Genomic DNA, 26,902 nt, shown 5'->3' with positions numbered 1-26,902 from the left:
CACAGGAGCTTTCATCTTGCAGCATCCATGATTTCATCATCACAATGATCTGGCTGTGATTGAATTGTTTCTCATTTCGAGCTTTTGGGTTTTTACATCTGCTCCTGGCTAAAGCAGGTTTGAAGGCTTAAACGAGTGACCCGCCGTTCAACTATTTACTCCTTCCGCTATGCCATACTAAATGCGCCGCCATCAACGCCATGTCCTGGTGGTATCTCTTGCAAAATCAAAAATCAAAAATCAAAAAAATCAGAACACATCCGCCACTGTCATCATTCCAATGGAGGTGACCGCTTGCGGTCCACGAGCGAAGACTCGCTCCCCGGATAAGCCAGCTCGGGGTCTGCAGTCGCCGCCGTGGGCTGGGTAGACCGGGAGGCCCCCCATGACGAGGAGATGTACGAGACCTTCTTGTACGCTCGACCGACCGCGTCCTTAAAGCCCATGGCCCCAAGCAAGGGCCCAAGCGGGGGCAGATTTGCGGCCCACGATCCTAGGCCCATCTCTACCATAACCCAGAAAGTCGGGTTGAATACTTGCAGAATGAGCGGCTCCTCCTGGTCAGGTGGCGGCTTGTAACCCCAGCTCATCCTGCCCAAGGGGTAGGCAATGCAGAGAAAGATGGTTCGCAACAAGCTAGCGCCAGTCGAGCTGCCCAAATACATGTTAGTTGGCTTGGTATAATGGGTGACCGTGATTGAACAAACTTACATAAAACCCAATAGGAACACCATGCCAGCTGCCCACTTTTTCTGTGGCGGCATCTGCAGTCTGTTGATGAAAAAGAACGGAAGACTGAGGACGAGCAAGTCGGTGATCAGACTTGTGATGGCGAACATGAGCAACAGCAGCCCCTTGTTCCCGCAGTGCTCCCGGGCGTCCGACTGATCCAACTTGAACTCATCGCCAAGGTGGACACCGCAAAGAGTGACATCCGCGACGATGAAGGAAAACGTCCAGAGACTGACAATCCAAATAAAGACGGTGTTGATCCTCTTGAAGCTGGCCCAGGGGCCGAATATGCGCTTGTAGAAAAAGAGTAGGGAGAGCTTGATGGCACCAAAAGCCGGCTTTTCGATCAGGACCATGGTAAAGTCAACCTTTTTGGAAATTATTGCTTTCTCCTCCGCATCCTCGGGAGATACTGCCTCACCACCGGTTCCTTTAAGCGAGTTCCATAGCTGGATCCCATAACAGGCGGCCCCAATAAGCACTCCTACTGCGATAAGCCAGTCATCCGTCCCAAGTCGTGATTTGGTGTAGGAGGTCCGCGCCCAGAACCGCAGGCCGGTAAGAGTGATGGCAACCCCGGTAAAGATGGAGTAGATGGGTATCACAACAGGAGGTGGATAGAGGCTCATGATGGCCTACGGGACGATGGGTTTGGCCGTACAGAGTGAGAGAGACGTAACGCAGCTTCGCGGGGAAGAATATTATGTGTACCAGTCGGTTCCCCGAAGCATCAGCAGCGAGGAGAAGCCTACCTATGTAGGTTGGAGTACTGCTCAGTTAGGACAGGGACGAGATCGAATATGGCAATACTGCCCCGTATTCTAATCTTGGAACTAGACTTGGGAGATTTTATGACGTGCCAAGGTGACTGGGGGAGTCGAGAGATCCTTGGGACGGTTGGCTGCACATCATATGACTTACGGTGGAAATACACATGGGCTTGACCCAGTCTCTAGTGCTGAATCCGAGACATAGGGTCTGCGAGTGAGCTCTAAGAGAAATGCGGGAGGTGATGGGTAGACCAAGCCACCAGGGACGTTACTTGTTCCCACCATACGGCTCCTACATTGTACTGACGGTAATGCAAGGGTCGGCGTCATTACCACAACCAGCAGTCCATGGATCCCATCAGCATCGGCGTGGGAACTTGGAAGTGGTGGGCATGAGTGTGGGACATTGTCATCTTGCTGAAGAATATGTGCGATAGCTGGTGCATCTGTGCTGTGTCGCACTCTGTACGTAGCACAGACAGAACTGCCGACGCTTGGCAGGAGTTGTTGAACCGTTGGTAGCTTCGCAACTGCGTCAATGTGGGGTTCATGGTTGGTGGACTTCGAGTCTTGGACAATGCTTTAAAGAGGAGGATTTGGGAGTGTGGAGGGCCTGTCGAAGTGGGACCTTGTCCAAGCATGGAATCGAATCCTTCTGAGAAGTCGATTATCGGTGCTGTTGCACAACTGCGGCTAGTACAGATGGATTTACCAAGTACGGATATTGTCATACGCAATCGTCGGCACCCACCTCGAATCCTTCTGTGCCTTTTCTGAGTTGCTCGAACTCTTGGTCCCCACAACAAGCGTCATAGCGCCAATGGCATGAAGAGTCGAAGACCGCGGTTGTAAGACGAGCACTCGCTGTGACAATAATTGTGTCACGGGTGGCGGAAGACTTGGAGGATGCGAGCAAGACACCTGGTCCCTGGGCAGACGATGACTGCGATCTCTTTGGCTGCTGTTGCCGTTGTTCTGACCTAAGGTACGTACGACGCATGAATACCTGACCTACCTCAGGAGACAAGGTATCCATTCTGAGGACGTCAATGACCTGGGCAAGGCGGCCCGGAGATTTAACATCGTCAAGCAACCAAGAGACACACGGACATCTGCAGAGCTTAGGCCATCTATGGCCCTGGTAGGTTGTATGGGTACGAGTACGAGTAGGGCTGGTGGTGACACCATGGTATTATCAGCAGAAGGAATTGTGAATTTTGGGACGCGCATTAGCAGAACTGGGCTGTCGAGCCGTTGACGGCGTCCATGGTGTCTCATTTAGGGCTGCTGTGGCGCGTGCACGGTCCATCTTCCCGCCTGCAATTCGACGCCACTGGGGCCTGTGCGTCTTTGCTCCAGCAGCCCAGGGCCCTAGGCTTATGCGAGCTCCTGCGTTACACTTGGACACGGTTCGCGTTGAGCTTTAGGTGACCTCATCTCCACCAAAGCTTACCAAGCTTCACTGTCACTTCACTGTCACTTCCCACCGCAACCTCACGCAATGAACCAAAATCTCCGCGCGCATCTCAGTTTCTCCGATATATTCTAGCCTTTTTCCAGAATAGGATTCTGTTTTGGCCTGAGAAACCCCCGGCCGCCCATCACGCGTACCCGCGTTGATTCCCCTGAATAACCCCTAACCGTCATGGCTGGGCACAGGACCGTGGCCAAGGTGTCCTCCACCGCATTGAGGATATCTGCCTATATCTTCTTCCGATTTGTACGTTGTATTCTCTCCGCAGTATTCCAATTGACTTTCAGTTATGCTAATTGCCCCCTGCAGTTTCCCGTATGATCCGAAGACCCCGAATACCCCCATCACCATGTCTTACCTGACCCGAACTAGTCACACTTCCCCTCCATTGCTTTCGCGCTATTCGTTGTTTATATTCCGTCTTTTTTTGCAACGTACAGAGCGGGACCGATCCTCGAAGTGGTCCAAGACAATGCTGGCGCCACCATAAGGGAGACGGTTGTTGAGCCAGAGTCACGCCAGCTTACCGACGAGGGTGTGGCTGTTGAGCCGGAACCGAGCGTTGTGGTCGATGAAGTCGATATCACAGAGGAAATTGTCCTCGGGTACAAGGATGACAAGGCCTGGAGTATCCTTCTCTGGGGCGCTCCGAACCCCCGACAGTTTTGGCCGTCGGTCTGGACATTCGTCATCAACCTCATCTTCGTTGCCCTGACTGCGGACGCCTTATTTCGCGCACGGCTTCTGTACCCTGCCGATGATCTTTCTTTCGTACGCCTCGGCTATGTGTCGCCTACAGAGGCCAAATTTCTCATCCGCGAGCCTGATCAGGCCCAGATGCCCGTCACACTGGAGCTTCATATTAAGGATGCTCAGCCACCATTTGACAACACCTTGTGGCAGACTGCGGGAGGGGTCCGATGGACTACCAATGAGACTGACTTCACTGGTGCTGTGTCGGTGCCTCTCATCCATTCGAAGCAGCGAGTCTATGAGTGGCGGACATCCAACAACCACTCAGGCGAGTTTCTAGCACCCCCGAGGCCGGGTGTCATGCCAGACTACAACGATGGGAAATACACGTTCCTCTCCACCTCCTGTATTCTCCCACGCTTCCCCTATAACCCATTCGACCACGCCCTGGCCGTCCCTGGCCTGCGTCACCTGGCAGACAGGCTTCCCGAACTTGGAGCCCAGTTCATGCTGTTTCTTGGGGACTTCATCTACGTCGATGTGCCCGAGCGCTTTGGGAAGTCGATCGAGGAGTATCGCATGCAGTACCGGCAGGTATATGCCTCACCCGACTGGGCCCCTGTTGCACAGAACCTGAGCTGGATCCATGTTCTGGATGACCATGAGATCTCCAACGACTGGTCCTCCGGTGCCACTGGGGTGTATGGTGCGGCTGTTGAGCCCTGGAACATCTACCAGGCCGATCTCAACCCACCCAAAGCAGTCATGGCAAAGTCCAGTCACCAGCGCCGTGCGGACGCTACGTGGTTTGAATTTGTCCAGGGCCCAGCTAGCTTCTTCATGATGGACACCCGGAGCTACCGATCGAGCAACAGCCTGCCTTTCAATGACCCCGAAAAGACCATGCTCGGTCCCGAGCAGCTGGAGGACTTCCTGGCGTGGTTGGCTAGGCCTGAACCCAAGGGAGTCAAGTGGAAGTTTGTGGCTTCATCTGTGCCCTTCACCAAGAACTGGCCCATCAACGTCAAGGATACATGGGGTGGGTTCTTGGCAGAGAGAGCAAGGATCTTCGAGGCGATGTGGGATACCGGGGCCCGTGGGACCACTGTTGTCGTGCTATCGGGAGATCGCCACGAATTCGCTGCCACAAAGTTTCCCCCGCCACCGGATTCGCGATGGCCGGAGTCGGCGGCTGCGTATGAGTTCTCTGCGAGCCCGCTAAACCAGTTTGCCCCGCCATTCGGGACTTACAAGCAGACAGATGACGAGGATGTGATGCTCAAGTAAGTCTACTATGCCTATCCCCACATCTTGGAACCATCATTGACACCTTTTACCAGGTATATTCCCGGTGGCAGCTCCAAGTTTGGAGCCTTCACCATCGAAAATATCGAGGGAGAGAGTGTGCTTCATTACCGCCTCTTCATCGACGGCCAGGAGCGTTGGACCACGGATGTTGTGGCCCCTGCTAGTCTACCACACAACGAGAACCCCTTGGCGTCTCTGTGGTCTATGATAACGTCCAGCTAGGCCACTCTTGAATATCCGATTCGGTGCATCGAATATTGGTGTTGTTGCACGGGGTGTTCAAAAGCGTGCCAAATTCGTTTTCGGGGTCTCTCCTCCGAGGCCGGGATTATTCTCAATGCCAGGGGGCATTGTTATAGGAGTTTTTGCGTTGGGTTGTTCTATTCTTCGGTTTAGGGCGTACCTGCTGGGACATTTGACCATCGGTGGCCGAGGGCAATCGCAATAGTTGTCTAATTAATCCATCACGGAAATATGCCTTAACGTATAATAGTCTTTCTGGAATGCGGCGTTCTTTCTGGTGACTGTAGTAGTAACTCCCTCTCTGAAGAACCGGAACCTTGCTCATCGTAGACCTGTTTCCTCCTGGTTAGTCTTATTCGCGTTGAGAGGGAGATCGGATGACCCTCCCTTCTTAAAACGCTGATGAGCAATGGCCTCGAGCGACATGCCCTTGGTCTCCTTGAGAAAGAAAAAGGTAACAATGGAAATGACCGCATCGAATATGCCCCATAAGAGAAACGTGCCCCAGCCCATGCTTTCCATCATGTAGGGCGTCGTGAGGGAGAATATGAAGTTGAAGAGCCATTGAGAGGCCACACCTGTCGCAATGCCAGGCTCTCGGATACGAGCTGGGAAAATCCTATGATGCCATGATCAGCAACGGCTCTGCCTGAGCGAGAGGAGCAGAATATACTCGGAAATGTAAGGCCACGGCAATGGCCCGAAGCTGAGGTTGTAAATTATCACAAACAGGTAAATCAAGGCCACAGTCGCCATACCGGAAGATGTGACGCCCGAGTCCGGCTCTGTCGGTGGAGGATTATGCTTGACAACAGCAGCGGTGGTGATCTGGCAGACTGCCATACATGCAGCGCCACCAATCATGACTTGGCGACGGGGGAGGCGATCGGCCAGAAACACCACGAAGGTCCCGCAAGCAGCAACCTTGACGGCACCGAAGATGGCTGTCAGGAGCAGATTCTGGTCCCCAGGGCCGACCAACAGCGAGAAGTACTGAGGCCCAAAATAGGCAAACGCCGTGGCCCCCGTCGCTTGCTGGGCCATCATCATGCTGAAAGCTGCAAAGACACGCTTGAAATTGTCTTTTTCAAGAAGTTCTACCCGTGCTTGTCAGAAAGTGTTTTCGTACGTGGTGCTGACGAAGACGTTGTCCAGGGCATACCTTTCAAGCGGAATCCCTCTGTCTCTTGGACCTCTGCCTCGACGCCCAGGCGGATTTCCTCCATCTCGTCAGCCACGGCCTGGGAGTCGTCGGCACGAATCCACTTAAGGCTCTCCCAGGCCTCTTCGTGCCGGCCTTGTTTGGTGAGCCACCGAGTGCTCTCCTTCAGCGTCAGTGTCCCGAGAAAGAGCATTGCAGCGGGTGCCATTTGAAGTCCGATGGGGATCTGCCACTGCATCGTAGGCTCGTTCGGTATGTGGACGACACCGTAGTCCACCCAGTACGATGTGAAGATTCCCTGTTAAAAGTCCTCATTAGCGGAAATCAGAACGTGAGTCGTCTGTATTTCCATGGCTTACAATGGTGAAGAATAGTTGGAAAAAAGACCCGATCTGCCCACGAAGCTCCTTGGGCGTCATCTCGCTGTTGAACATTGGTGTAACAACCGTTGACGAACCCAGACCCAAACCCGCAATAACACGAGCGACATAGAAGGCAGGCAACGAGCCGGTATTAATTGTCTGGATGGCGGCACCGATGCAGAAAACGAATGAGAAGATCATGAGAGGCTTCTTGCGACCCAGCTTGGCCGTGATGGGCCAGGCCAGGAAGCAGCCGACAAAAGCACCAAGCTGCTGTAGGCCAACGGATAACGCATTGGTTCGTGTTCCGTTGGCCTTGCTATAGCCATAATCGCGCTCAAACGAGGCCATTGTCAAGACACCACCGACACTACACACCGAAGACATTGGTCAGAGAACTGGCAATAGGCCTGTGACGTTGTAAAGGTACCAAGGCTTACATGCCGCTATCGTATCCGAATAGAAACCCGCCCATACAGACGACTGAACCGAGCCAGTAGGCGCGGATGCGCCCCATGGTGGTGCCGTTGCCCATGATGACGATGATTATGGGCGAGGCGTGGGGTGGAGAGTTATTGGACTGAAGACATTGGAGAAACTAGGAAACGTAGACGCTCAGGCGGATGGATGTTGGAATGTCTTAAATTATACCAAGATCTCAGCTGTCTAAGTCCCGGGGCACAGACACCGACATCGAACCCGGCGAGATCTACATTCGTGGTCGTAGTAATATTTGAATCCCCATATCTTGTAGGCAGGCAGTTAGCCTATCACGGAGCTTGGATCTTGTATCATCGCACCGCTGTGATGCCGTCATTCGATCGGTGTTGTCGGGTTAGGTAGTCAGCCACTTCCGGATCATCGGCCTCGTTGGCTAGGATTTTGAGCTTTTGCATGAAGCTAGCTATCTGCTGAATGTTGGACCCTTCTCCTAAGTCCCTTGATGTTTTGTCAACAGCTTCTGAAGGAAGCCCCTGGGGCTGGGATTAAATCTGCAAAATCTGGGGTAGACTGGTTACATCGCACGGTCAGCCGACGCCCTCTAGAGCCCATCGGACTTGTGGAACGACGAAATGAATTCGCCAAGTTACTGTCAATGGCAGAACAGGATCCAGACTCGAGAGAGGGGCAAGAGGGGCTCCGAGATGCTCGGGAGTCGGCTTCGGCCCCGCACTCGGGTTAGTCTATGGGATACCTCTCGGGCATCGGCCAAGCTGCCTCTTTGGGTACTTACACGGCATGGTCGAGATGGTTTGACGACTTCGAAAATTGGGGAATGAGGTCTTGGAGAAGAAGAGCCCCTCAAGGGATTGTCTTCCGGTGTCGCTCTCTGTTATCTTTCTCTTCTCCTCCTTCTCCTTCTTTGGTCTATAGCTCATAGGTTCACCTTCATCCCGATACCATATTAGGGCAGAGTCAAGGGCCGAGACATCATTGATCATGGCACCCTCCAAGCAGCCCAACTTCCTCGTTATCGTGGCTGATGACCTAGGCTTTTCCGATATTGGTTGCTTCGGTGGCGAGATCAACACGCCCAACCTCGACAAGCTGGCTGGCAATGGAATTCGCTTTACTGACTTCCACGCTGCTGCCGCTTGCTCTCCGTCCCGCGCCATGATCATGACCGGTACCGACCATCACATTGCTGGTCTGGGCAACCTGATCGAATGGACCAACATATCTGGGCAGAATGACCCCAGCGGCAAGATGTCCACCAACGTCCAGCGGGGCATGCCCGGCTACGAGGGCTACCTCAACGAGCGCGTCGTAGCACTTCCCGAGATTCTTCGTGATGCTGGCTACCAGACTCTCATGGCTGGCAAGTGGCATCTGGGTCTGACTCCAGAGCGTAGCCCCAAGGCTCGAGGATTTGAACGCAGTCTTGCCCACTTGCCCGCCTGCAGTAACCACTACGCCTACGAGCCACAGCTCGAGGCTGGCGAGCAGGGCCCCGATTTCTTGACCATGAGTGTCATTGCGCTGCATAGCGAGAATGGCGAGTACGTCCGCAAGCTACCTGATGATTGGTACTCGTCAGACGGCTATGGTGACAAGATGCTCCAGTACCTGAAGGAGCGCAAGGAGGGTGGAGATGAGCGTCCCTTCTTCGCCTACCTGCCCTTCACAGCCCCCCACTGGCCTCTGCAGGCTCCCCAGGAATACATTCGCAAGTATCGCGGCGTCTATGATGACGGCCCCGATGCCCTCCGTCTCAAGCGACTCCAGCGTCTCAAGGACCTGGGCATGATCGACAAGGATGTTGAGCCCGCACCAGTATCCGCCGAAGAGGTCAAAGAGTGGAGTGAGTTGAGTGACGAGGAGAAGCGCAACTCGAGCAGGGCTATGGAAGTGTTTGCCGGCATGGTCGAGTGCATTGATGCCAACGTAGGCAAGATTGTCGACTACCTCGAGCAGACGGGCGAGCTTGACAACACCTTCGTGTGTTTCCTTTCCGACAATGGCGCAGAGGGCGCTGCGTACGAGACGTACCCTATCGTTCAGGGCAACATGATGCAGCATCTCAAGAAGTACTACAACAACCACATAGACAACCTCGGAAACGGCGACTCGTTCATCTGGTACGGACCTAGGTGGGCGCAGGCTGCCACCGCCCCGAGCCGACTGTATAAGGCGTACACGACCGAGGGTGGCGTCCGCGTACCCTTCCTGGTCAAGCCGCCCGTTGGCTTCTTCGATGAGAAGCTCGAGCGGAACAGCATCACGCACCAATTCTCGACGGTCATGGATCTTGCTCCCACAATCCTGGACATGGCAGGTGTCAAGCACCCGGCCCCGACCTACCAGGGCCGCGAGGTCGTCGACATGCGTGGAAAGTCCATGGTACCCTACCTGACAAACAAGGAGTCGCGTATCCACGAAGAGGACTTTATCAACGGATGGGAGACATGTGGTCGCGCGGCAGTGCGAAAAGGTGACTGGAAGATTGTCTTCATCCCCAAGCCCAAGGGCCCCGAAAAGTGGCAGCTGTACAACTTGGCCAAGGATCCGGGAGAGATTCACGACCTGGCCGAGGCAGAGCCTGAGAGGATGCAGGCCCTAATAAAGCTCTGGGACCAGTATGTTCTCGAGACGGGGGTTATACCGTTGAGTCCTGAACTTGGCCAGTGGATGGCTGCCATGGAGGAACAGATGCCCGAGAACGCGTGGATTGAGTACGAGTACTGGAAGGATGGTGCCCGTGATGACCCCAATAAGTTCACCAAGAAGATTCCCCGCTTTGAGCGTCACGTCAAGGCTATCTGAAAGGAAGTTTCATAGAAAAATGTAATACGATTCGTTTATGAGAATGATGATTACGATGATGGGTTGACGGTTCGAGATTTCAAGGGTTAGGGTTACAAGTTCGACGGCGTAACCAGGTCCCACTTTCGCTGGGCGACACCGCCTTCGCGCTAGCCCCTCCAAACTGGGAATTTACCTGGCAAAATTCTCGAAACTTTTTGTCGTCCCAAGTCACCCGTCCACTTCACACTATAATTTCAGGCATACAGCCATTGTACACCAGCAACCATGCCCGTCCACAGCAAGAAACGCTCGAATGAGGGCAGGGTGCAGCGCCCATCGAAGAAGCAAAAGCGGAAGCAAGAGTACAAGAGCGATTCCGAGGAGGGCGAATTCGATGCCGTGAACCTGCTCGACTCGGATGACGACATCCACAACGTACAAGTCGACGACGCCGCTGACTCGGAAGAACAATCATCAAGTTCCGAGGATGAGGCTCCCGCTCCTGAGGAGAAAGCAACCCTGAAGGCGAAAGAGGCACAGAAGCCGGCGCCGGAAGACGAATCAGACGAAGGTTCTAGCGTTGGGGACGAAGATTCAGATGCCGACACAGACGATGACGAGGGCAGTTTCAAGCCCGCCAGACAACATGCCAAGTCAAAGAAGAGAGACAACACTGCATTTGCAACATCGCTGTCCAAGATTCTGGCCACAAAGCTATCATCCTCTAAACGCGCCGACCCGGTCCTCTCACGCAGCACAGAGGCACAAGAGGCCTCGAGGGATATTATGGACACCACGCTCGATGCCAAGGCGCGGAGGCAGCTGCGCGAGCAGAAGCGACGGGCGTCGGAGAAGGGCCGCGTGAAGGACGTGCTGGTGGCGACGCGCGACGAGAAGACGGGAGAGTTCGAGGCATCGACGGCCGAGATTATGGAGACGGAGAGGCGTCTGCGCAAGTTGGCGCAAAGGGGTGTGGTGAAGCTGTTCAATGCCGTTCGGGCGGCGCAGGTCGCGGCGACGGATGCCGAGAAGGGTACGAGGAAGGCCGGAGTCATTGGGATGAATCGCCGGGAGGAGAAGGTGAACGAGCTAACGAAGAAGGGGTTCTTGGATCTGATTGCATCGGGCGGTGGGGGGTTGAAGAAGACTGCACTGGAAGAAGCGTAGCATGACATTTGTATATACCGGAAGGGAGAAGTCTGATCATTATTGACGCCGTATGGTGAATCTTGGTAAAGATACCCACGTTACACCCTTTTCTCGCAAGCCACACCACCGTTCTATTTACAATTACTGTACAATGGGAGGGCTCGTCTGTCCCTCAACTCGCTAACCGCTGAAATCGCTGGCCTGCAAATTCCTCGTCATAGATGGCAACTTGACCACGAGGCCGTCCAGGTCCTTGGTCATCTTGACCTGGCACCCCAGCCGACTCGTCTCGGTCAGCCCGAACGCCAGGTCTAGCATGTCGTTCTCGTCGTCCTCAGGCTCCGGCATCTTGTCGTAATAGTCCTCGTCTGCCACGATAACATGGCAAGTCGAGCAGGCGCATGACCCACCGCATGCGCCCTCCATCTCGAGATCGTTGGCTTGTGCAATGTCGAGGAGGTTGTCGCCCTCGCTGACAGCAAACTTGTACTCCTGGCCATCCTTGTCGATGAATGTCACGTGCAACCTATTCAGTGGTCAGCGATTTCATTCTTTATGGGTTCAAAGACACAACTCACTCTTCACCGGGCTTAGGGGTCTTGATGTGCCCATGTCGATGGGGAGTCGTGGTGGAGAAGGTTCGGCATGTCGGAATCAAGGCGCGGGGAATCGCAGAGGGCGCAATCCTAGATCGGCATGTTGTTTGAAGCTGGGCAAGGGGCGCAGTGGCGCTTGACCGAGTGTGTATCGTCTGGATTCGTCGGCTCGGCATAGACGAGAGCCTGGCCAGGCTTCTCGCAAAGGCTTTAGAAGTCGACATCTGGTTTGGGTGGCAAGGGAGATGCAGTTGGTATGTTGTTTACACGGCGCTACAAAATAACGAAGCTGGCTCGGGGGGTTTGCCAAGAGTAGTAAGTAGTATGATTCGACAGAGGAAATATCCCAGAATTGTCCGTGGAATGGGCCGCGCGCGGTCGTCGCTCTTTGCTCGCAGATCCGAGTTGATGCGCGCTGGAAAGAAAAAGTAGCTCCGATAAGGCCGGTTATCTATCGGCAAATTCATTCGCCTCCGTCTCCACACCAAGCTCTGGGCCAGTTGATCGCGCATGATTTCCAAGGTTCAATTTCATCATCCCGAAGAGTAGACTAGCCGTCGTCGGTCTCCATCTTCAGATGCTTCCCCATCTTTCGCGCCCATCATGTCGACGCACACAGAGGGGGTCAACCCCCTGAGGCCGTATTATATACCGCCCACCATAGGCGAGCGCGCTGGTCCAGCTTCGACTCCGAGCCCGAGTCCATTTTCTGGCGGGGGCAATGCGACTAGCTCCAGGTACGCGTCTAAGGCACGCGATGTACTGACGGAGCTCGACTACAATACCTACCTGGGAGACGACACCCCGTCGGTGGTGCAAAACATCAAGGAGTTGCTAGACGAGCTAGTATGGAAGTACACATCCGTTTTGATGGCGCAACCTTTCGAGGTCGCCAAGGTGATTCTTCAAGTTCGGGATCAGGATGAGAGTGCTGCGCTTTCTTCGCCGGTGGAGCCGGAGATGCTCAAGAAGAAAACTTCAACCTATGGAGGTTCAATCTATGATGTAGGGAGATGCGCACGGGTTTCTTTGCTCTCTACTAACACCACACAGTTTCCGGACTCCGACTCTGAAGGCGACGAGCCCGCTTACTTCACATCGAACGTGCCCAATACGCCCACTCCCCTACATCCGCGCAGCCGAAATGGTCTGCGGGATGATTCGCCGACAGGGTCACCGCGATCCTCGAAAAAGCCCGCCTTAACAGAACATTTCCTCAACATTCGCCAGTCTGATTCTGTGACCAACGTGATCTCGGCGCTCTGGCAGAAGGAGGGGGCCTGGGGGGTTTGGAAGGGGTCCAATGCAACATTTCTTTACACGGTTCTGCAGTCACTACTAGAGAACTGGTCTCGAAGCTTTTTGAGTGCCATCTTCAACGTCCCCGACCTGGGAGTCAAGGAGGACATTGACAGGCTGGTGGACATTGCGTCACCGTACCCATGGGCTTCCCTCTTCGTGGCCGCTTCGGCCGCTGTGGCAACTGGCGTCCTCCTGTCGCCTCTGGATCTGGTCCGCACTAGGTACGAAATAATAAAATCCAGTTGTTTAAACCAACGCTGACCCCGACCAGACTCATCATGACGCCAGCTTCTCGAGGGCAGCGCAGGACGCTAGCAGTTCTGCGGTCTCTCCCCTCCTACGTCTGCTCATCGGCAGTCTTCATCCCCACGGTCCTGCATTCGCTCATTCACCCTATCCTCAAGCTATCGACTCCTCTCGTCCTGCGCACGCGCTTCATGATCGATAGCCAGGTGTCGCCCATGACTTTTTCGATTGCCAAGTTCTGCGCTTCATCTGCAGCCATATTTGTGAAGCTGCCGCTGGAGACAGTTCTGCGTCGCGGACAAATGGCAGTGCTCTCAACTAAGGACTACATCCGGGCCTTGGGAGGAGGCAAGGAGCAGAACCTGGAGACAATCGTACCCATTGGGCGATACAATGGTGTTTTCGGCACAATGACTTACATTGCTTCGCAAGAGGGCCAGAGAGAAGTCGTGGCTAAGCCCCCGCCGGTTAAGAAAGCAAAGGCCAAGGCCAAGGCATCTCTGCCTGTCTACAAGAAGGGCCAAGGTGTGGATGGCCTTTGGAGGGGATGGAAGGTGAGCTGGTGGGGCTTAACTGGCCTATGGGTTGCCAGTATCGTTGGAAACGGTGGAGAGGGCGAGTTCTAAGGAGAGGATCTACGGAGTAGAGCATGATGTATTGTGGTTGGAGCGGTGCATTTCTCTGGCATGGCGTTACGGCTTGGGATCTCTCCCCTACAGGCTACGACCTTGATGATCGGGACGGTTTGATATCCAGCTAACTTACTGTATTACCAATTCGTGTACAGCGTAGCCTCTTATAATGTATATTTCTACTCTCAGTACCCCCTACCAACAATGAAGCGTGTGTTAAACCGATGAGTTGCTAAAATACTAGTATTTGTGTTTTCTGCTGGTCAAACTGGCAAGCAGCCTACTACACAGTTCTTACTAGCCGCGATAAATATGTAACATGTGAATTCCGTCAGCTGCCCGGTAGAGGAAAATCTAATACTTTATAATGTCCAGAGATGTATCTTCCTACACTGGTGTTGCGCTGGCTGGGGTGAATTGTCCAAGGTGCCTGTGTATATGGATCACGTGAATTGGCGTTGGCTGAGGCATCGCGTTTCTGTTGCACCTTCATGGTCAAACTTCTAAACCACACACCTCAACCCTCCAAAACAACGTTACCAAGATTTTCAGAAGAATTCGCCGTCTTCATTTGTTCTCTTTCCTGATATCTGCACCTGTTACTTAACTATGATATAAATCCACCTGTCTCCATCTTGAGCCAGCCAGCAACGTGGACAGAATCTCTGGGGCTGCCGCGACACTTCAGCGGCCTCTCGCGCTGAGCGTCAATCAGCCCACCATGGCTGCCGCAGCGGGGGAACTCCCGGGCGACTCGGCTGACAAGAGTCTGGCAGCCGCACCGCGAAAATTCAAGGCTTCCGAGCTCCCTCTACCATCCGCGACAAGGGCGGCCATTGAGTCCCTCGCGCATGCCTTCAAAAAGGAAGGCGCCTACGATACCATTCGCAAGCAAGTCTGGGATAAGTTCAAGGCTAGCGTAAGTCTCTCGCGATATCCACGGTACATTTCTCCTTAGCTCACACCGTGATAGGATTACGAAGCCCAGGTTACCAAGTCCATCCTCGAAGTCGCGGAGCAAGAAGTCGAACGCAACCCGCAGCAGCTCCTCACTCTCGACAGACGCAAGGCTGCTGCTCTGATTGATGGCGCCCTGGAACGATCGGGTGTCTACCAACAATCCGAGGATGTTATCGGTCAGCTAATCGACGTCAACACGATAGAAGAGAGTATCCGAGCGATTCGCGCGGCTGAGATTGGCGAAGAGGCGGCTGAATCCGAGAAGAAGCGGGGCGCTAAGACTGACGAAGAATACACTGCGGAAACGGAGGCCCGCAAGGCGGAACGCGAAAGAATCCGAGATGAACTACGCCAGAAGGAGGCTGCTATCGAAGAGGAGAAGCGCAGAATTGCCAGGGAAGAGAGGAAGAAGGAAGAAAAGGCACGCGAGGAAGCCGAGCTCAGACGCCAGGAAGAGAGAGACGAGCGGCGCAGAAAACGAGAGAGGGAGAGGGAGGAGAGGGAAAAAGAACGTGACCGCGAACGCGCAGAGAAGCATCGCGAGCGTGAGCGTCGCGAAAAGGAACGTGACAGGGAACGCTCGCAAGACCGAGACAGGAGCAGACCTCGCAAGGATGTGGACACGGTCTCAAAAGAGTACAAGGAGAAGCTTTCAAAGGAAGAGAATGAGAGGCTGGAGAAAGAAGCTCTGGCCGATCTATTGCGGGAGAGCAACAGGTCATCACGTCGGCACCAGGAATACGAGGTGGATGAAGCGTTGGCACCTCCCCCTCGAAAAGCTGGACCAGCTTCTGCCATCAACCCAATCCGCCGAGACTCACCTCGAGTGTCTAGCTCCCGCAAAGCTAGCGACAGCGGGCTACGACCAGAAGTCCGCGGCTCGGGGACACCAGTGGACCCGAAGGTGTCGGATCTGAGAGGTGAACGGAGGTCTAGTCGCAGCGCTTCTCGAGCCGATGACCGCGACAGGGATCGCGACAGGGACCGGGAAAGACATCGTGACCGGTCTAGGGATCGTGATCGATCGAGGGAGCGAAGCCGACCCCGAGGCTCTGACGATCGGAAGCGGGACGCTCGCTCTCGGTCACCACGACGTGATGATAGCAGGTCCAGGATCAGAGATAGGCGTGAGAGAAGTCGCTCTAGGACGAGGCGGGACAGGTCACGATCTCGGCATCGGAGAGACGACCGCCGTGAACGAAGCCGCTCCCGACCAAGAGCCGCTCATTCAGAACGCAGTCGCTCAAGACATCGTGAACGTAGTCGGTCTCGCGTCAGGACGGAGAGACGGGATAGGACTACTTCACGGGCTCGAGGCAGCGTACGAGATCGCAGTAGAGACCGGAGAGACCGTTCTCGTTCACGTCTACGCTCCGACAGGCGAGACAAGAGTCGTTCACGAACAAGGAGGGACCGTAGCCGGTCTCGAGAACCTCCGAGACCCGTTCCAGATCGCTACGAACCACGTGACAGACCTGCCCGGGAAAGAAGTCGGGACCGAACGCGAGAGCGGGGCCGCGATCGGGATAAAGACAGAAGTCGTGACAGGGACCGACATCGAGAACGCGATCGTGATCGCGACCGTGACAGGCGGAGCCGTTCGCGCTCACGTCCCAAATCATCCTCGGTGCGACCAGCACCAACTAGGAAAGAGGACGATGAGGAGTGGAAGCGCGAAGAGCGGAAGCGGCGAGAGAAAGAAGCAAAGGCCTATCTTGCCGCGCAAAAGGATGCTCGCGAAAAGGGCCTGCCGGTACCTGGTATTAGCGATAGGGCAACGACTGAAAGGACCGCAGCAGAGCAATCGCGTGAGGGTGCGCCGGACGCTGACAGGTACGTGCCTGGTGGGCGAGACGATCGCCGTCGAAGCCGCACACGCAGTCGCAGCCGTGACAGGGACAGACACCGGGATCGCGACAGAGACCGTGATCGTGATCGGGACAAGGACCGAGAAAGGGACCGTGAACGTGACCGTGACCGTCGTCACAGGGAACGGGAGAGGGACAGAGAAAGGGATCGCGATAGGGACAGAGATAGGGATCGTGACCGTGATCGCGATAGAGACAGGCGAGGCAGCCGACGGGATCGAAGCCTGTCTCCTAGACGGGAGCGGCGTGATAGGAGTCGCAGCCGAAGGAGAAGCCGTAGTCGGAGCCGGAGCCGCCGATAGGGGCGTGGCGATCATATCTGGCTTAGGGCGATGTACGAGTACTCATAATGTCCAAAGTTAATGTCCTCAACAATCATGATAGCATCTTGGTTTTCCCACACACTTAAACAGGCCTCTTCATTCGTCATGTTCGTAAATTAAGTACTACAGTTACTGGTATATATATATCTATATATATACATACTTCGCACGTCTGTCTAATTTTCTATGTCCGTATGCCCATAGTTCGTAAAGCGCAAAATCCACCAAATAACAATATCACCCCACTCAGCTGACCAGCATCATAACCGATCCTGGCCCAGCAGGGACGGTAAGACATCCTGAGCCCTACGCAGGGCGGCAGGACCCCGCCAGATGCCGACGACGACGAGCATGCTGAGGAAGCACATGACGCCGGTGGCAATGATGGAGCGGCGGCGCTCGGGGGTCCACTGGTGGTGGCAGTGGTCGCGACAACGGTGGTAGCGGGAGGAGGATCCCTCGCGGGAGGCCTTGAGGGCGTCCGAGGCCCAGGTGGAGGCGGCGTGGTAGCCGCGGGAGAACTGGTCCTGGCCGAGAGAGTAGTAGACGAGGCCGGCGAGGGCGGTGGAGTAGCCAGCGCTCTGGAGGAGGGTGACGGGGGTGCGCCAGAGGAGGACGGAGGTTATAACGAGGAGGATGCTCTTGAGGATACCCGTGAGGGTCATGACGAGCCCAGAGGTGCGGCCAATCTGAAGACATATTAGATGATGGGTACACTCACACAGGTTGCGAAGATAGGGGACATGGAGGCTTACCAGACAGACACTGGCTACGTTGAGCATGAAGGCAACAAGGGCGTTGAGGAAGAGCATGGAGAAACCGGTCCTGTACAGATCCTCTACACGAAAGTAGGGAACCTCGGTCCAAAAGGCAACGAGCATGTTCATGCCGGCGCAAATCGGGGCGTAGTAGTAAAGGCCAACAAGGGGATCCATCTTGAGGCCCTCGGCGCTAAGCATGACCTGGATCATGACCAGGCGCATGGCCTCAAAGATGGTGCCGCCCACCTGGTAGAGAAATCCGACCCAGGAGAAGCGGATCTCGCCCGCGCTAGCCATGGCGACGCCGGCAACAATGACGAGGATGTTGGCGAGGGTGCTCGGCGTTGGATGGGTGAGCCCCCAGAGCCAGGAGAAGAAGAGGACGACGACAGGCGCGGCCGACTTGAGCATCTGGATGAAGGGCACGGAAAGGTAGAGGTAGACGACATTGGAGCAGACGAGGGAGCCCGAGTAGAGGAGGCCGATGGGGAGGATGGTGCGCAGGTAGAGACGGCGGTCGATGGGGAGCGCATGGCGCGAGTCGAGAAGAGAAGTGGTTCGGGCAAGGAGCTGTGTGGCCAATGTGGCGAAGATAAGATGCCAGCAGGTCAAGAGGATGGCTATGAGAGTATCAGTATCGACAGGGGTATCATGGAGAGGATATCATCGGGGGGGGAAGAGGGGGGGTGTCGTACGGTATCCTAGAGAACGCGTTAGCAATCAATCGTCATTTCAAGGGTCAAGGATCAGAATAGGGAGGCATACGAAAACCGGCATTATCAATGAGCCACTTGTTGAAGAGGATGGTGCAGTTGGAGAAGAAGATCCAGCTCCTAGGTAAGCAGACGGTCAGCAAAACAGTGCAGGCGAGAGGCCACAACTGGCGAGAGCAAGGCGCGGGAGAGGGAAGTTCTCACAGGATATAGAAGGAGGGGTGCAAGGTCAGCGGTGGCCTCTCGAGCGCCTCGAGGTCGTCGGCGACGACGTCCAAGTCATCGGGGGTCGCGGTAACAGAAGGACTGGAATGGGAGCGCTGAGACTCGAGCCGGGGGACATCAGCCGCGGAGGCGGCGGCGGGAGTGGAAGCAGTCGCAGCCTTGCAGAAGGAGATCCTCGGCGACGCCATCTGTTGGAGGAGTCGGTGGGCGAGAGTGGTGTCGCCTAGAGGCCGCGGTGGGAGGTAAGGGGAGAGGTGGAGGTGAGGTCGCTGGTGATGGGCGACGAACGGGCGGCGCGTGGTGTAGTTGGCGGAGGTGCACAGCACTTTTTGTGGCGGGTGCCAATCTCCGGGCCAGAATTCCAGATTGTGTCACAAGATGTGCAGCCTGCAGCTATGCAGCAATTGTGCAGCTACGTAATTTAGGTAATTTAGTGGGCTCCAGATGATCCGGGGGTGCCAAGCAAGCCCACGCAGACCAGGCTATTCTTATCAACAGCTAGACTCTAGTCGTGCCAGTTGGTTCATGGACGAGATCAGTTGCACTTGCCAAGAGAAGACAGATAATGGATAGCTCGTGCCTGGAAGCCACCATCCACCAAAGTAATTGTACCAGACCAAGCCCCTCGGCCTCTGCTGATAGTGCTCCAGCCCTCCTCCACAGCCTCACCACCGCTGCAGTGGCCACACCAAGGGACCCCGGTCCTCAACAATAATAGACAAATCTCCTCGGCCATTGCCAATTCTGTTCCGTACCAATATTGATTCGTACATTGTATCTACTCGTAGGGCTGCCAGCCTGCCAGCCTGCCAGCCTGCCAGCAATCGCAGCACGGGCGCACGGCTCGCCCAACGAGTCGCGCTCACTACCATAACACAAGCCCTCTCCACGCCAAGTGGACATGGACCCAAGCCAGACACGCCAAATGGGTGCCTTCAGGCTTCTCCTGTATTTACGACTCTCGCGACTCGCTATTATCCCCAACGCAGACCTGTGGGTTCGATCGTTCACTGATGATGTCGCTGCCTAGTCGGTTGTTACCCAAACCGGGGGATATGAGCCAATTAGCCAACCAACTCTGATCAACCTTTGGGTCAAAGCTCGAGATCGGCCTAAAGCCCGTGCACGGCACGCCCCTTTCAAACTCTCTCCCCAGTTGAGACAGCCAATCAATAATAAACTTCTCTGCTCGGGCTCGAGAGAACATGTTGCCTTTTCTCAGCTGACTTTGTCAGTCGTCGTCAGCAGTTGGTTGACTTCTAGCCCCCCCCCGCCCGGTTCATGTATCTTTGCCCCTAACTTGCATATATGGACCATAAATGTGCCTCTCAGCCACAAAGGATTCAACTAATACTGGATACTTTCGGACGACCTTTGCGCCCTTCGCAAACTATCCGTAGACTGACAGAACTTGATCCCCGCTTTAGTATTACCTACTCAGTTCGACATTCGATCTACAAGCCTTTTCAATCTGGGTTGTTACCTCCAATATGGAATGGTCTTGGAGTGGCATGATATCTTGAAGAGCCAGCATAGACGTACCCTGTCTATTGATATACTATCCTTGTATGGGATCGGTGGCAGCGCGAGATGCCTTACGTATTACGTACCTATTCCCACAAAAGTCTGTCCTGCCCAAGCGTGTCAAGATGTCATGTCGCAAAGCTTCCAAGCCATTATAATCCATGATTCCCAAACACCGTCGCTATGCAATCCAATCGACCCTATGTGTTTCAAGTTATACTAGCCTTTCCCCGCGCCGCTGTCGCGTTCTTCGCCTTCCAGTACCTCCTTGTCCTGGCCAGCCAGGGGCAGTGGGACAGATTCAGGGCTTTTAGCTGGTGAATCCGAGTCTCCTGTCTGGTGGTTCACTGGGCGCTGCTCTTTCCCAGCCGACTGTGAGACCGCCAACGGCTGACTGGGTGGTTGGGCAGGCTGAGATTTCTGGGATTTTTCAACTTCGCCATTGACGCTAGCCGATGCAGACTGTGCTGCTGCAGATCTTGCGAACTCCGACGAGTCTTGTAATACCATGTTGGGATCGATGCAGTCATAAAACAGCATGAAAACCCCAGGGGCCAAACTTGACACCGTCTGCTCATCCACCTTGGAAACGTTGTGGTCGCTGAGCCTCCACCAGTCCGTCTCTTCAGTCGCTTCGTCGCCAGCATCCGAGATCACGTCGCCGTCCGTGGAGGTATTATCAGGCTGCTCCTCAATCACATCATCGCCCACTTCAGAATCTGGAGCAGACGTGGTACTTGTATCCCGTGAATCCGGCGAGGTTGTCCTGGGGTACCTCCTGTAACATATGTAATGACCGTTCTCATGTCGCCCATAGTGTGTTACCACAGCCCTAAGGTGGTATATCGGCCCGCTCAGCCTCGAGGGTCGCGAGTCTCCCGCGATCATTGATGCCTTGGGGTCTTGCAGCCACTGCTCCTCATTGGGAGCCCCTGTCTCAGACTGGCCGACGATATCAGCACTGCCCAAACACCATGGCCCTAGGTCCAGAGTCATGGGGAAGTTGACGGGAGCTGAATTCTTGATCATATTGAAGGTAGAAGGGTCAAAGACTGAACGGTTGACATGGATGGCCAGACTCTGTGGCGGCCGTGCAATCACAATCTGCTTTGTCTTTGTGGTGGTGACTTTTCCCTGGCTCGAAATCTTGCACTTGTCCACAATGGTCTCCTCATCAAAGCGATCCTCCTCCAGGGCCAGCTCCACAGCCTCGAGTCTTCGGAGTGGCTCTGCTAATTGCTCTTCGGTAGAGCCCCGTGCGCGCATCTGTTCCATGAGCTTCGTCAGGAGCCTTTGCGCCTTGAGGAGTGTACATTTAGGGCATTCGACGCCCTCAATAGACTCGACGTGGCTGTAGGCATCCAGTCGCTCGTACAGGTCGTGATAGCCACGGAGTCCAAGGCTAAGGGTCAAACAGTTGAACGGTATCATGGACAGTCCATCCGAATGACCGCACTGGACACACGCGACGCGCTGGGCCAGCAGCCCTTCCAACGGATTCCGAAAAGATCCGGCATCAAATGTCCCAGAGCCCCTAGATAAACTCTGGTACCCACTATCGACGCTGGGCTGGCTGGCTGTAGCATCGTCCTTAACGCTGTCTGATTCGAACCCGATTCGACATCTGGTAGCATTCAGCGCCTCCGCCGCTCCCTTGTCGATGTCGTCAAGTATTTTAGAGTAGTATTCCTGTGCATCTTGCTGCGTCCACGTGCTTAGAAACTTGAGCTTGTTAGGCGTCCAAAGTGTTGTGCCATTGTTCGAAACGTCGTTGAGATCTGACAATAGCGTCCGCAGGGTCTGTGTGACGACCTTGTTCGCATCGTTATCGACCGAGTGGGTATTCCGCAAGCAAGCAGAGAGGTAGTCGGGCAGTTTATCGAGTGACGCGAGTCCCTGTAGAATGCTGTTTTGAAAGCATGAGTTGTCCCGGTTGCCCAGGCCGGCTGGCCGATCCGTGTCGACTTTGAACCCTAGCGCACTGCTAGTCATCGACAGGGCCCGAGTCCTGGCTTGGAAGACTGAAGCCACCATACCGCGGCCGCTATTCATACCCAAGACTCGACGCATAGCCGCACTCTTGGAGGCATGGCTGCTAGGCTGAGAGCCAACCATTTGCTCTGACGATGACAACTGTTGGGGGTGGAGCCAGTTATCAAGGGTATACAGAAGCGGCGAGGGAGTCGCGTAGACGAGAGCGTCCCATAGGTACACCTCCAACGTGGAAAGAACCTCCTCGAATGTCGCCGACGAGCTGTGAAGGTTGTAGAGAACGGATATGAGAACCACGAGAACGGAGATGATGACGGTGGGCTGATTCAGACGGTCCCACAGGGTTTGCGAGGGATAGACGGTCTGGCGGGTGCTGCCGAGTCGGTCGAGGTAAAGGTCGCCGAAGTCGCTCTGACGGGGAGACATACTGCGCAGGACGAGGGTGCGTGTCCAGGACGACCTCGCGATAGAAATAAGATTATGAAAGAGAGACAGGTAGGCGCAAGCCGAGAGATGCCATGGCCAGTAACCAGGCACTGTGGCAAGAATACCTTTCCTCGCGAAAATATGTGAACTTTGGCCACAGGTGGCGGTTGTTGGGACCGCAACAGAGGGACACAGGTAGATCCAACTTACGTAGTTGAGTTCAATGTGCGAGACTCAGCTTCCCTTTCTACTTTTAGACCAACCCACAGATACGGACCACGGGGATTTAAGGTTGATCCGCGCCGACAACTTACACAGGTTCAACCACCAGCTCAGAGCTTGAGATGCACAGCTTCATTCGTGGGTATCTCCATTTGGATTTTTGGTCCAGTTTTTCATCTGGAAGGGACATTGGTCCTCCTCGGGGTTTGGGTTTTTGGTGGAGGATAGAAGGACAGAAATCTGCAGGTACGCCATAGGTTGTCGTCCAGCACCCCTGGGATTGCACTGGCGCCCTGGCGCGGCCCACTACTTAGGCGTTTGAGTTAATCATGAGGGGGCCATGTTTCACGACACTTGCGACAGCTATTTAACATCGTTGAAATAGGTCGAACAAAGTCACGGAGAAGAGAAGCATAGAACGCGATAGATGTAATCCCCCTGTTGTCCAGCCTGTGGCGCGAGGTGCGCTGGTGTTGTCCTGTGTTGTAAAGATACAACACCAGGGGCCAGTTGTCTCGAGGCACTACGCCGAGGCACAACGTTCATCGCGCCCACGCCCCAGACCGGTAGCAGTGATAGCCCGCATCTCAGGTATACGTACTCCGTAGCATGATGGTTGGGTGAATGTCGAAGGTGAATGCTAGGTACCTCCGGTCAGCAGAGATCTCGCGTGGTTGTCTCTCATTTCAATACTGTCACGTGCACCAATCGGGTCAGACACCACTGCCGTGGCTCGGACCGGCCATTGGGGTCTCGGGCACACAACCGCCGTTGTCTTCGATGTTCCGAGCATTCAGATTCATGACGGGCGCGTGAATCAGACTCCTCTACTGTTTTCTCCAGCGTCCAGCTTCACCTAAAAGGAACATGTTTTCCCGCCCGTTGTTGATGCGATGGGCCCCAAGGTACTACCCCCCCTTTAGAGATGGATTCACTCCAAGTCAGTTGGCTAACCAGACATAGGCTTCCACCATGCAAGATCCTCAGATCTGGGAGACGCCTGGCTTCCAGAAGCCATCTCCAACGCTCGAGCCTTGAGTTTACGAGGGCCTTTAGCGCGACTCAGTCCATGGGTGTGAGCTTGAAGCAGACCGTCACTATTGAACCTGACAAGTTCGGCGTCCTGGTGGAGAAGGATGATCTTGCCGACCTCACCAACCAGGAAACTGACGAGGGTCGTGACTTCTTCAGGCTGTGAGTGAGCTTCTTCTCATGCAACTATTTGATAGTGCGGCTGACAACGTGGCTGTAGCCCGGCAATGTGGTTGCGGTAAGTTCCTAGACCTCGTCGCGTCAACACGCCCAACACTAACTTCTCCGCCAAGAGATAACTGCAAATGCTCGGAGTGCATCAACCCGGATACAAAACAGAGGAGCTTTGATTCTTTCAGGGTACTCCCAGCTAGAGTCCGCATCTTTGTGCCCGCTGCTAATAATCTAACCACAGGTCCCCTCCAACATCCGTGTCTTGTACGCAAGCGCAAACCAATATGGGATAAGAGTCACAAGTAAGCACGACACCATAAACTACCCCTTAGGACTCAGTAACGCTCGCATACTAACAATATGGTGCTAGTGTCGGATGGACATAACACTTTTACACCCTGGCGATGGATCGTGCAAGCCGTCGAGCCACCCTTTGGGTATATGCATACCCCAGATCGGAGGCTCTGGGACTCGAATGCTTGGCTGCAGGGCTCCAGGCCAGAGGTCACGTATGAGGAATGCATGGGCCATAACACCGACAGGCCCATCAGAGCCATGGAAAATCTGATGAGAAAGATTGTAAGTCTAACATTTCGCGAACGACGCTCCAGCGCTTATTTGGATAGAAAAAATTCGGCTTCTGCTTCGTCAACAATACCCCAGTAACCCCAGAAGCCACCGAAGAGCTCCTTGAAAGGATTGGGCCCATCCGCAACACCCACTATGGCGGCTTCTACGACTTCGTGCCAGATCTTTCTTCAGCCGACACGGCGTACACGAATCTAGCACTAGATCCCCACACCGACACCACCTACTTCAGTGACCCGGCCGGTTTGCAAGCATTCCATATGCTTTCGCACGATGCGCCTCCCGGTTCCAGTGCTGAAGATGGACCATTAGGCGGCGAGTCGATATTGGTGGATGGATTTATAGTTGCGGACAGGATCCGCAAGTTTTCCCCAGAGCTCTACGAAACCCTCTGCGAGGTGCCCGTTGCCTGGCATGCGAGTGGTAACGCGGACGCCTCTATTACCCCGGACAAACTCTATCCCGTCATCGAGAGGGAAGGACCTTCCACCTGGCCCTACCGCATCCGATGGAACAATGATGACCGGGGTGTGGTTCCCCTAGAGCATGCGGACAAGTGGTACCAAGCAGCTAGAAAGTGGGCGTTGATGGTCCAAAGCCCAAAGCACCAGTATAGGTTCCAACTGAGGCCTGGAAGTGTGTTGAGTATGAGCCATCCCAACCCTTACGTCACTAACGTAAAGCTAACGCCACCCAAGTCTTTGATAACTGGCGTGTTCTCCATGGAAGAACCGCTTTCGAGGGCCTGCGGAGGATATGTGGCGCATACAGTAAGTAATGTGCCGGTCTTACACGAAGCTTATAACTTACACGTAACAAAGTCAACCGCGACGATTTCCATTCGCGATGGAAAATTTCCTGCTTTGGGGAAAATCCAGGGATGCTCTTCAGATACAACAACCTTCAAGTATCCGCGAACACCCTCCTTACCTCCAGGGGCATTAGACGCAAAAGTGGAAGCATTCGGTCCATGGAGCAGGCATCCAGCGAAGAAACAAGCCTTACGGAACAGCCCGCTGACGCAGAACCTGCCGGGGAGCAGGAACATGAAGTTTTCGGCGATGCAGACCAGACCCAAAAGGCCGATGAGCCCCAAAAGGCCGGTGGTATATAGCCAGCCGTTTCTTCCATTGATAACGTCCATATACAACAAAATATATACCAAGATTATCAAAATGAAAGTTTGGGATCCAAGGCATAGATGCGCATCCACCCGGGTCCTACCTGGAGTTTTTCCGGGGGCTGCGCAATTACGCCCATAACGCTGAACGCATCTTATCACGATCTTCAGACGCGGCAAGCCCGCCTTTCTCTGCGTTTGTAATACTATGTATGTACGAAGTACTTGGGCAAACTTGGCAACCCTGGTTAGGATCTCAGTAGGCAGTAGCTTATAAATCCCCGCAACTCTCAGTCTTTGGCCTTAATCCTTCCCCCACCATCTCCACCCGTGCCACCAAAGGCTAGACGCAACAGAGCTGAGCATCTAATACATACAGGAAACGCCTGACGTAACGCAGGCTGGGGTAGCAGCCTGGCGCAGACGGGCCATACATCCGCTCAAGCGGTTATTATTGCGTTCTGCCGTCCCATCACTTCCGCAACGGTGCAAAAACTTCCGCCTGCGAATAACTAACTCCCTGGAGTAACTCTCTGCGAGTATGGCCTGCGAGTATGGCCTGCGAGTATGGCCTGCGTGACTGCATCAACATGCGACGGCGGCTCAAAATTGCCCGGCGGGGGATCACGGCCTTGGCGGGGGCGGGGCGGTGGCATCACCAACGCCAATGCCGCAACGGCGCAATGCGTCTCCTCCCGATAACTGCCTGCTTTAAAGCGCACCTCTCACAGGGGGCCCAGGCACGCGCTACGCACTAACTATAGTGTTGGCGGGGGAGCTGTGTTTCGCATCGAGTGGGCTCACTGGGCTGTCGGCAACGCCAGGAACGCAAGCCCCCAATGACGCCGGGCTCCGGCCGTTGCAGCCCCCCGACTCCTGGTAATGCCTTTTATCCGCCCACAAGTCACCGTGAATTGCGCTCAGCGCGCGTATCCACACCACTATCAGCTTGAGCAGGGATGCCGTTCGATACGTCAGGCGGCAGGTCTCACGGCGGTGTTGCGCGAGAGGGTCAAAAATGTCGCATGGCGCGCCGAGAGATGTGGATGGGGAATCTTT

The 26,902-nt window shown here is 54.7% G+C and overlaps 11 protein-coding genes across 11 annotated transcripts; 6 read left to right on the top strand and 5 right to left on the bottom strand.

Annotated features, from left to right (window-relative positions):
- Positions 1-272: 272 nt before the first annotated feature.
- On the bottom strand, positions 273-1,361 carry ACO1O0_008979 (uncharacterized protein; the record flags this gene model as incomplete). Its single annotated transcript, XM_083198333.1, has 2 exons — positions 273-651; positions 712-1,361. The coding sequence occupies 2 exons, from the start codon at positions 1,359-1,361 to the stop codon at positions 273-275; spliced, it is 1,029 nt and encodes a 342-aa protein (XP_083046068.1).
- Positions 1,362-3,147: 1,786 nt separating this feature from the next.
- On the top strand, positions 3,148-5,199 carry ACO1O0_008978 (PhoD-like phosphatase-domain-containing protein; the record flags this gene model as incomplete). Its single annotated transcript, XM_083198332.1, has 3 exons — positions 3,148-3,222; positions 3,349-4,952; positions 5,010-5,199. 3 exons carry the CDS (start codon positions 3,148-3,150, stop codon positions 5,197-5,199), a joined length of 1,869 nt encoding a protein of 622 aa, XP_083046067.1.
- Positions 5,200-5,541: 342 nt separating this feature from the next.
- On the bottom strand, positions 5,542-7,279 carry ACO1O0_008977 (sugar porter family MFS transporter; the record flags this gene model as incomplete). Its single annotated transcript, XM_083198331.1, has 5 exons — positions 5,542-5,828; positions 5,979-6,317; positions 6,383-6,680; positions 6,742-7,114; positions 7,185-7,279. The coding sequence occupies 5 exons, from the start codon at positions 7,277-7,279 to the stop codon at positions 5,542-5,544; spliced, it is 1,392 nt and encodes a 463-aa protein (XP_083046066.1).
- A 905-nt stretch (positions 7,280-8,184) lies between these two features.
- Positions 8,185-10,008, top strand: ACO1O0_008976 (arylsulfatase; the record flags this gene model as incomplete). The annotated part of the gene is made up of 1 exon (XM_083198330.1): positions 8,185-10,008. One exon carries the CDS (start codon positions 8,185-8,187, stop codon positions 10,006-10,008), a length of 1,824 nt encoding a protein of 607 aa, XP_083046065.1.
- Positions 10,009-10,275: 267 nt separating this feature from the next.
- On the top strand, positions 10,276-11,157 carry RRP15 (Rrp15p-domain-containing protein; the record flags this gene model as incomplete). Its single annotated transcript, XM_083198329.1, has 1 exon — positions 10,276-11,157. The coding sequence occupies one exon, from the start codon at positions 10,276-10,278 to the stop codon at positions 11,155-11,157; it is 882 nt and encodes a 293-aa protein (XP_083046064.1).
- A 162-nt stretch (positions 11,158-11,319) lies between these two features.
- YAH1 (adrenodoxin) lies at positions 11,320-11,751 on the bottom strand (the record flags this gene model as incomplete). The annotated part of the gene is made up of 2 exons (XM_083198328.1): positions 11,320-11,665; positions 11,711-11,751. The coding sequence occupies 2 exons, from the start codon at positions 11,749-11,751 to the stop codon at positions 11,320-11,322; spliced, it is 387 nt and encodes a 128-aa protein (XP_083046063.1).
- A 587-nt stretch (positions 11,752-12,338) lies between these two features.
- On the top strand, positions 12,339-13,909 carry ACO1O0_008973 (mitofusin complex protein UGO1; the record flags this gene model as incomplete). Its single annotated transcript, XM_083198327.1, has 3 exons — positions 12,339-12,740; positions 12,789-13,258; positions 13,309-13,909. 3 exons carry the CDS (start codon positions 12,339-12,341, stop codon positions 13,907-13,909), a joined length of 1,473 nt encoding a protein of 490 aa, XP_083046062.1.
- Positions 13,910-14,636: 727 nt separating this feature from the next.
- On the top strand, positions 14,637-16,768 carry ACO1O0_008972 (complex proteins associated with Set1p component shg1-domain-containing protein; the record flags this gene model as incomplete). The annotated part of the gene is made up of 5 exons (XM_083198326.1): positions 14,637-14,834; positions 14,889-15,795; positions 15,818-16,502; positions 16,523-16,628; positions 16,763-16,768. The coding sequence occupies 5 exons, from the start codon at positions 14,637-14,639 to the stop codon at positions 16,766-16,768; spliced, it is 1,902 nt and encodes a 633-aa protein (XP_083046061.1).
- A 558-nt stretch (positions 16,769-17,326) lies between these two features.
- Positions 17,327-18,953, bottom strand: ACO1O0_008971 (triose-phosphate transporter family-domain-containing protein; the record flags this gene model as incomplete). Its single annotated transcript, XM_083198325.1, has 4 exons — positions 17,327-17,755; positions 17,822-18,447; positions 18,593-18,660; positions 18,745-18,953. The coding sequence occupies 4 exons, from the start codon at positions 18,951-18,953 to the stop codon at positions 17,327-17,329; spliced, it is 1,332 nt and encodes a 443-aa protein (XP_083046060.1).
- A 1,555-nt stretch (positions 18,954-20,508) lies between these two features.
- On the bottom strand, positions 20,509-22,707 carry UBP1 (ubiquitin-specific protease UBP1; the record flags this gene model as incomplete). Its single annotated transcript, XM_083198324.1, has 1 exon — positions 20,509-22,707. One exon carries the CDS (start codon positions 22,705-22,707, stop codon positions 20,509-20,511), a length of 2,199 nt encoding a protein of 732 aa, XP_083046059.1.
- A 1,291-nt stretch (positions 22,708-23,998) lies between these two features.
- On the top strand, positions 23,999-25,837 carry ACO1O0_008969 (uncharacterized protein; the record flags this gene model as incomplete). The annotated part of the gene is made up of 8 exons (XM_083198323.1): positions 23,999-24,123; positions 24,182-24,199; positions 24,255-24,321; positions 24,377-24,437; positions 24,506-24,714; positions 24,762-25,368; positions 25,422-25,493; positions 25,632-25,837. The coding sequence occupies 8 exons, from the start codon at positions 23,999-24,001 to the stop codon at positions 25,835-25,837; spliced, it is 1,365 nt and encodes a 454-aa protein (XP_083046058.1).
- Positions 25,838-26,902: the final 1,065 nt, after the last annotated feature.

This window comes from Amphichorda felina, assembly GCF_050947745.1.
Source record: "Amphichorda felina strain 45539 chromosome Unknown scaffold_9, whole genome shotgun sequence".
NCBI lineage: Eukaryota > Fungi > Ascomycota > Sordariomycetes > Hypocreales > Bionectriaceae > Amphichorda > Amphichorda felina.
The sequence above is the reverse complement of the archived record's forward strand: the minus strand, read 5'-3'. Positions and strand labels throughout refer to the sequence as shown.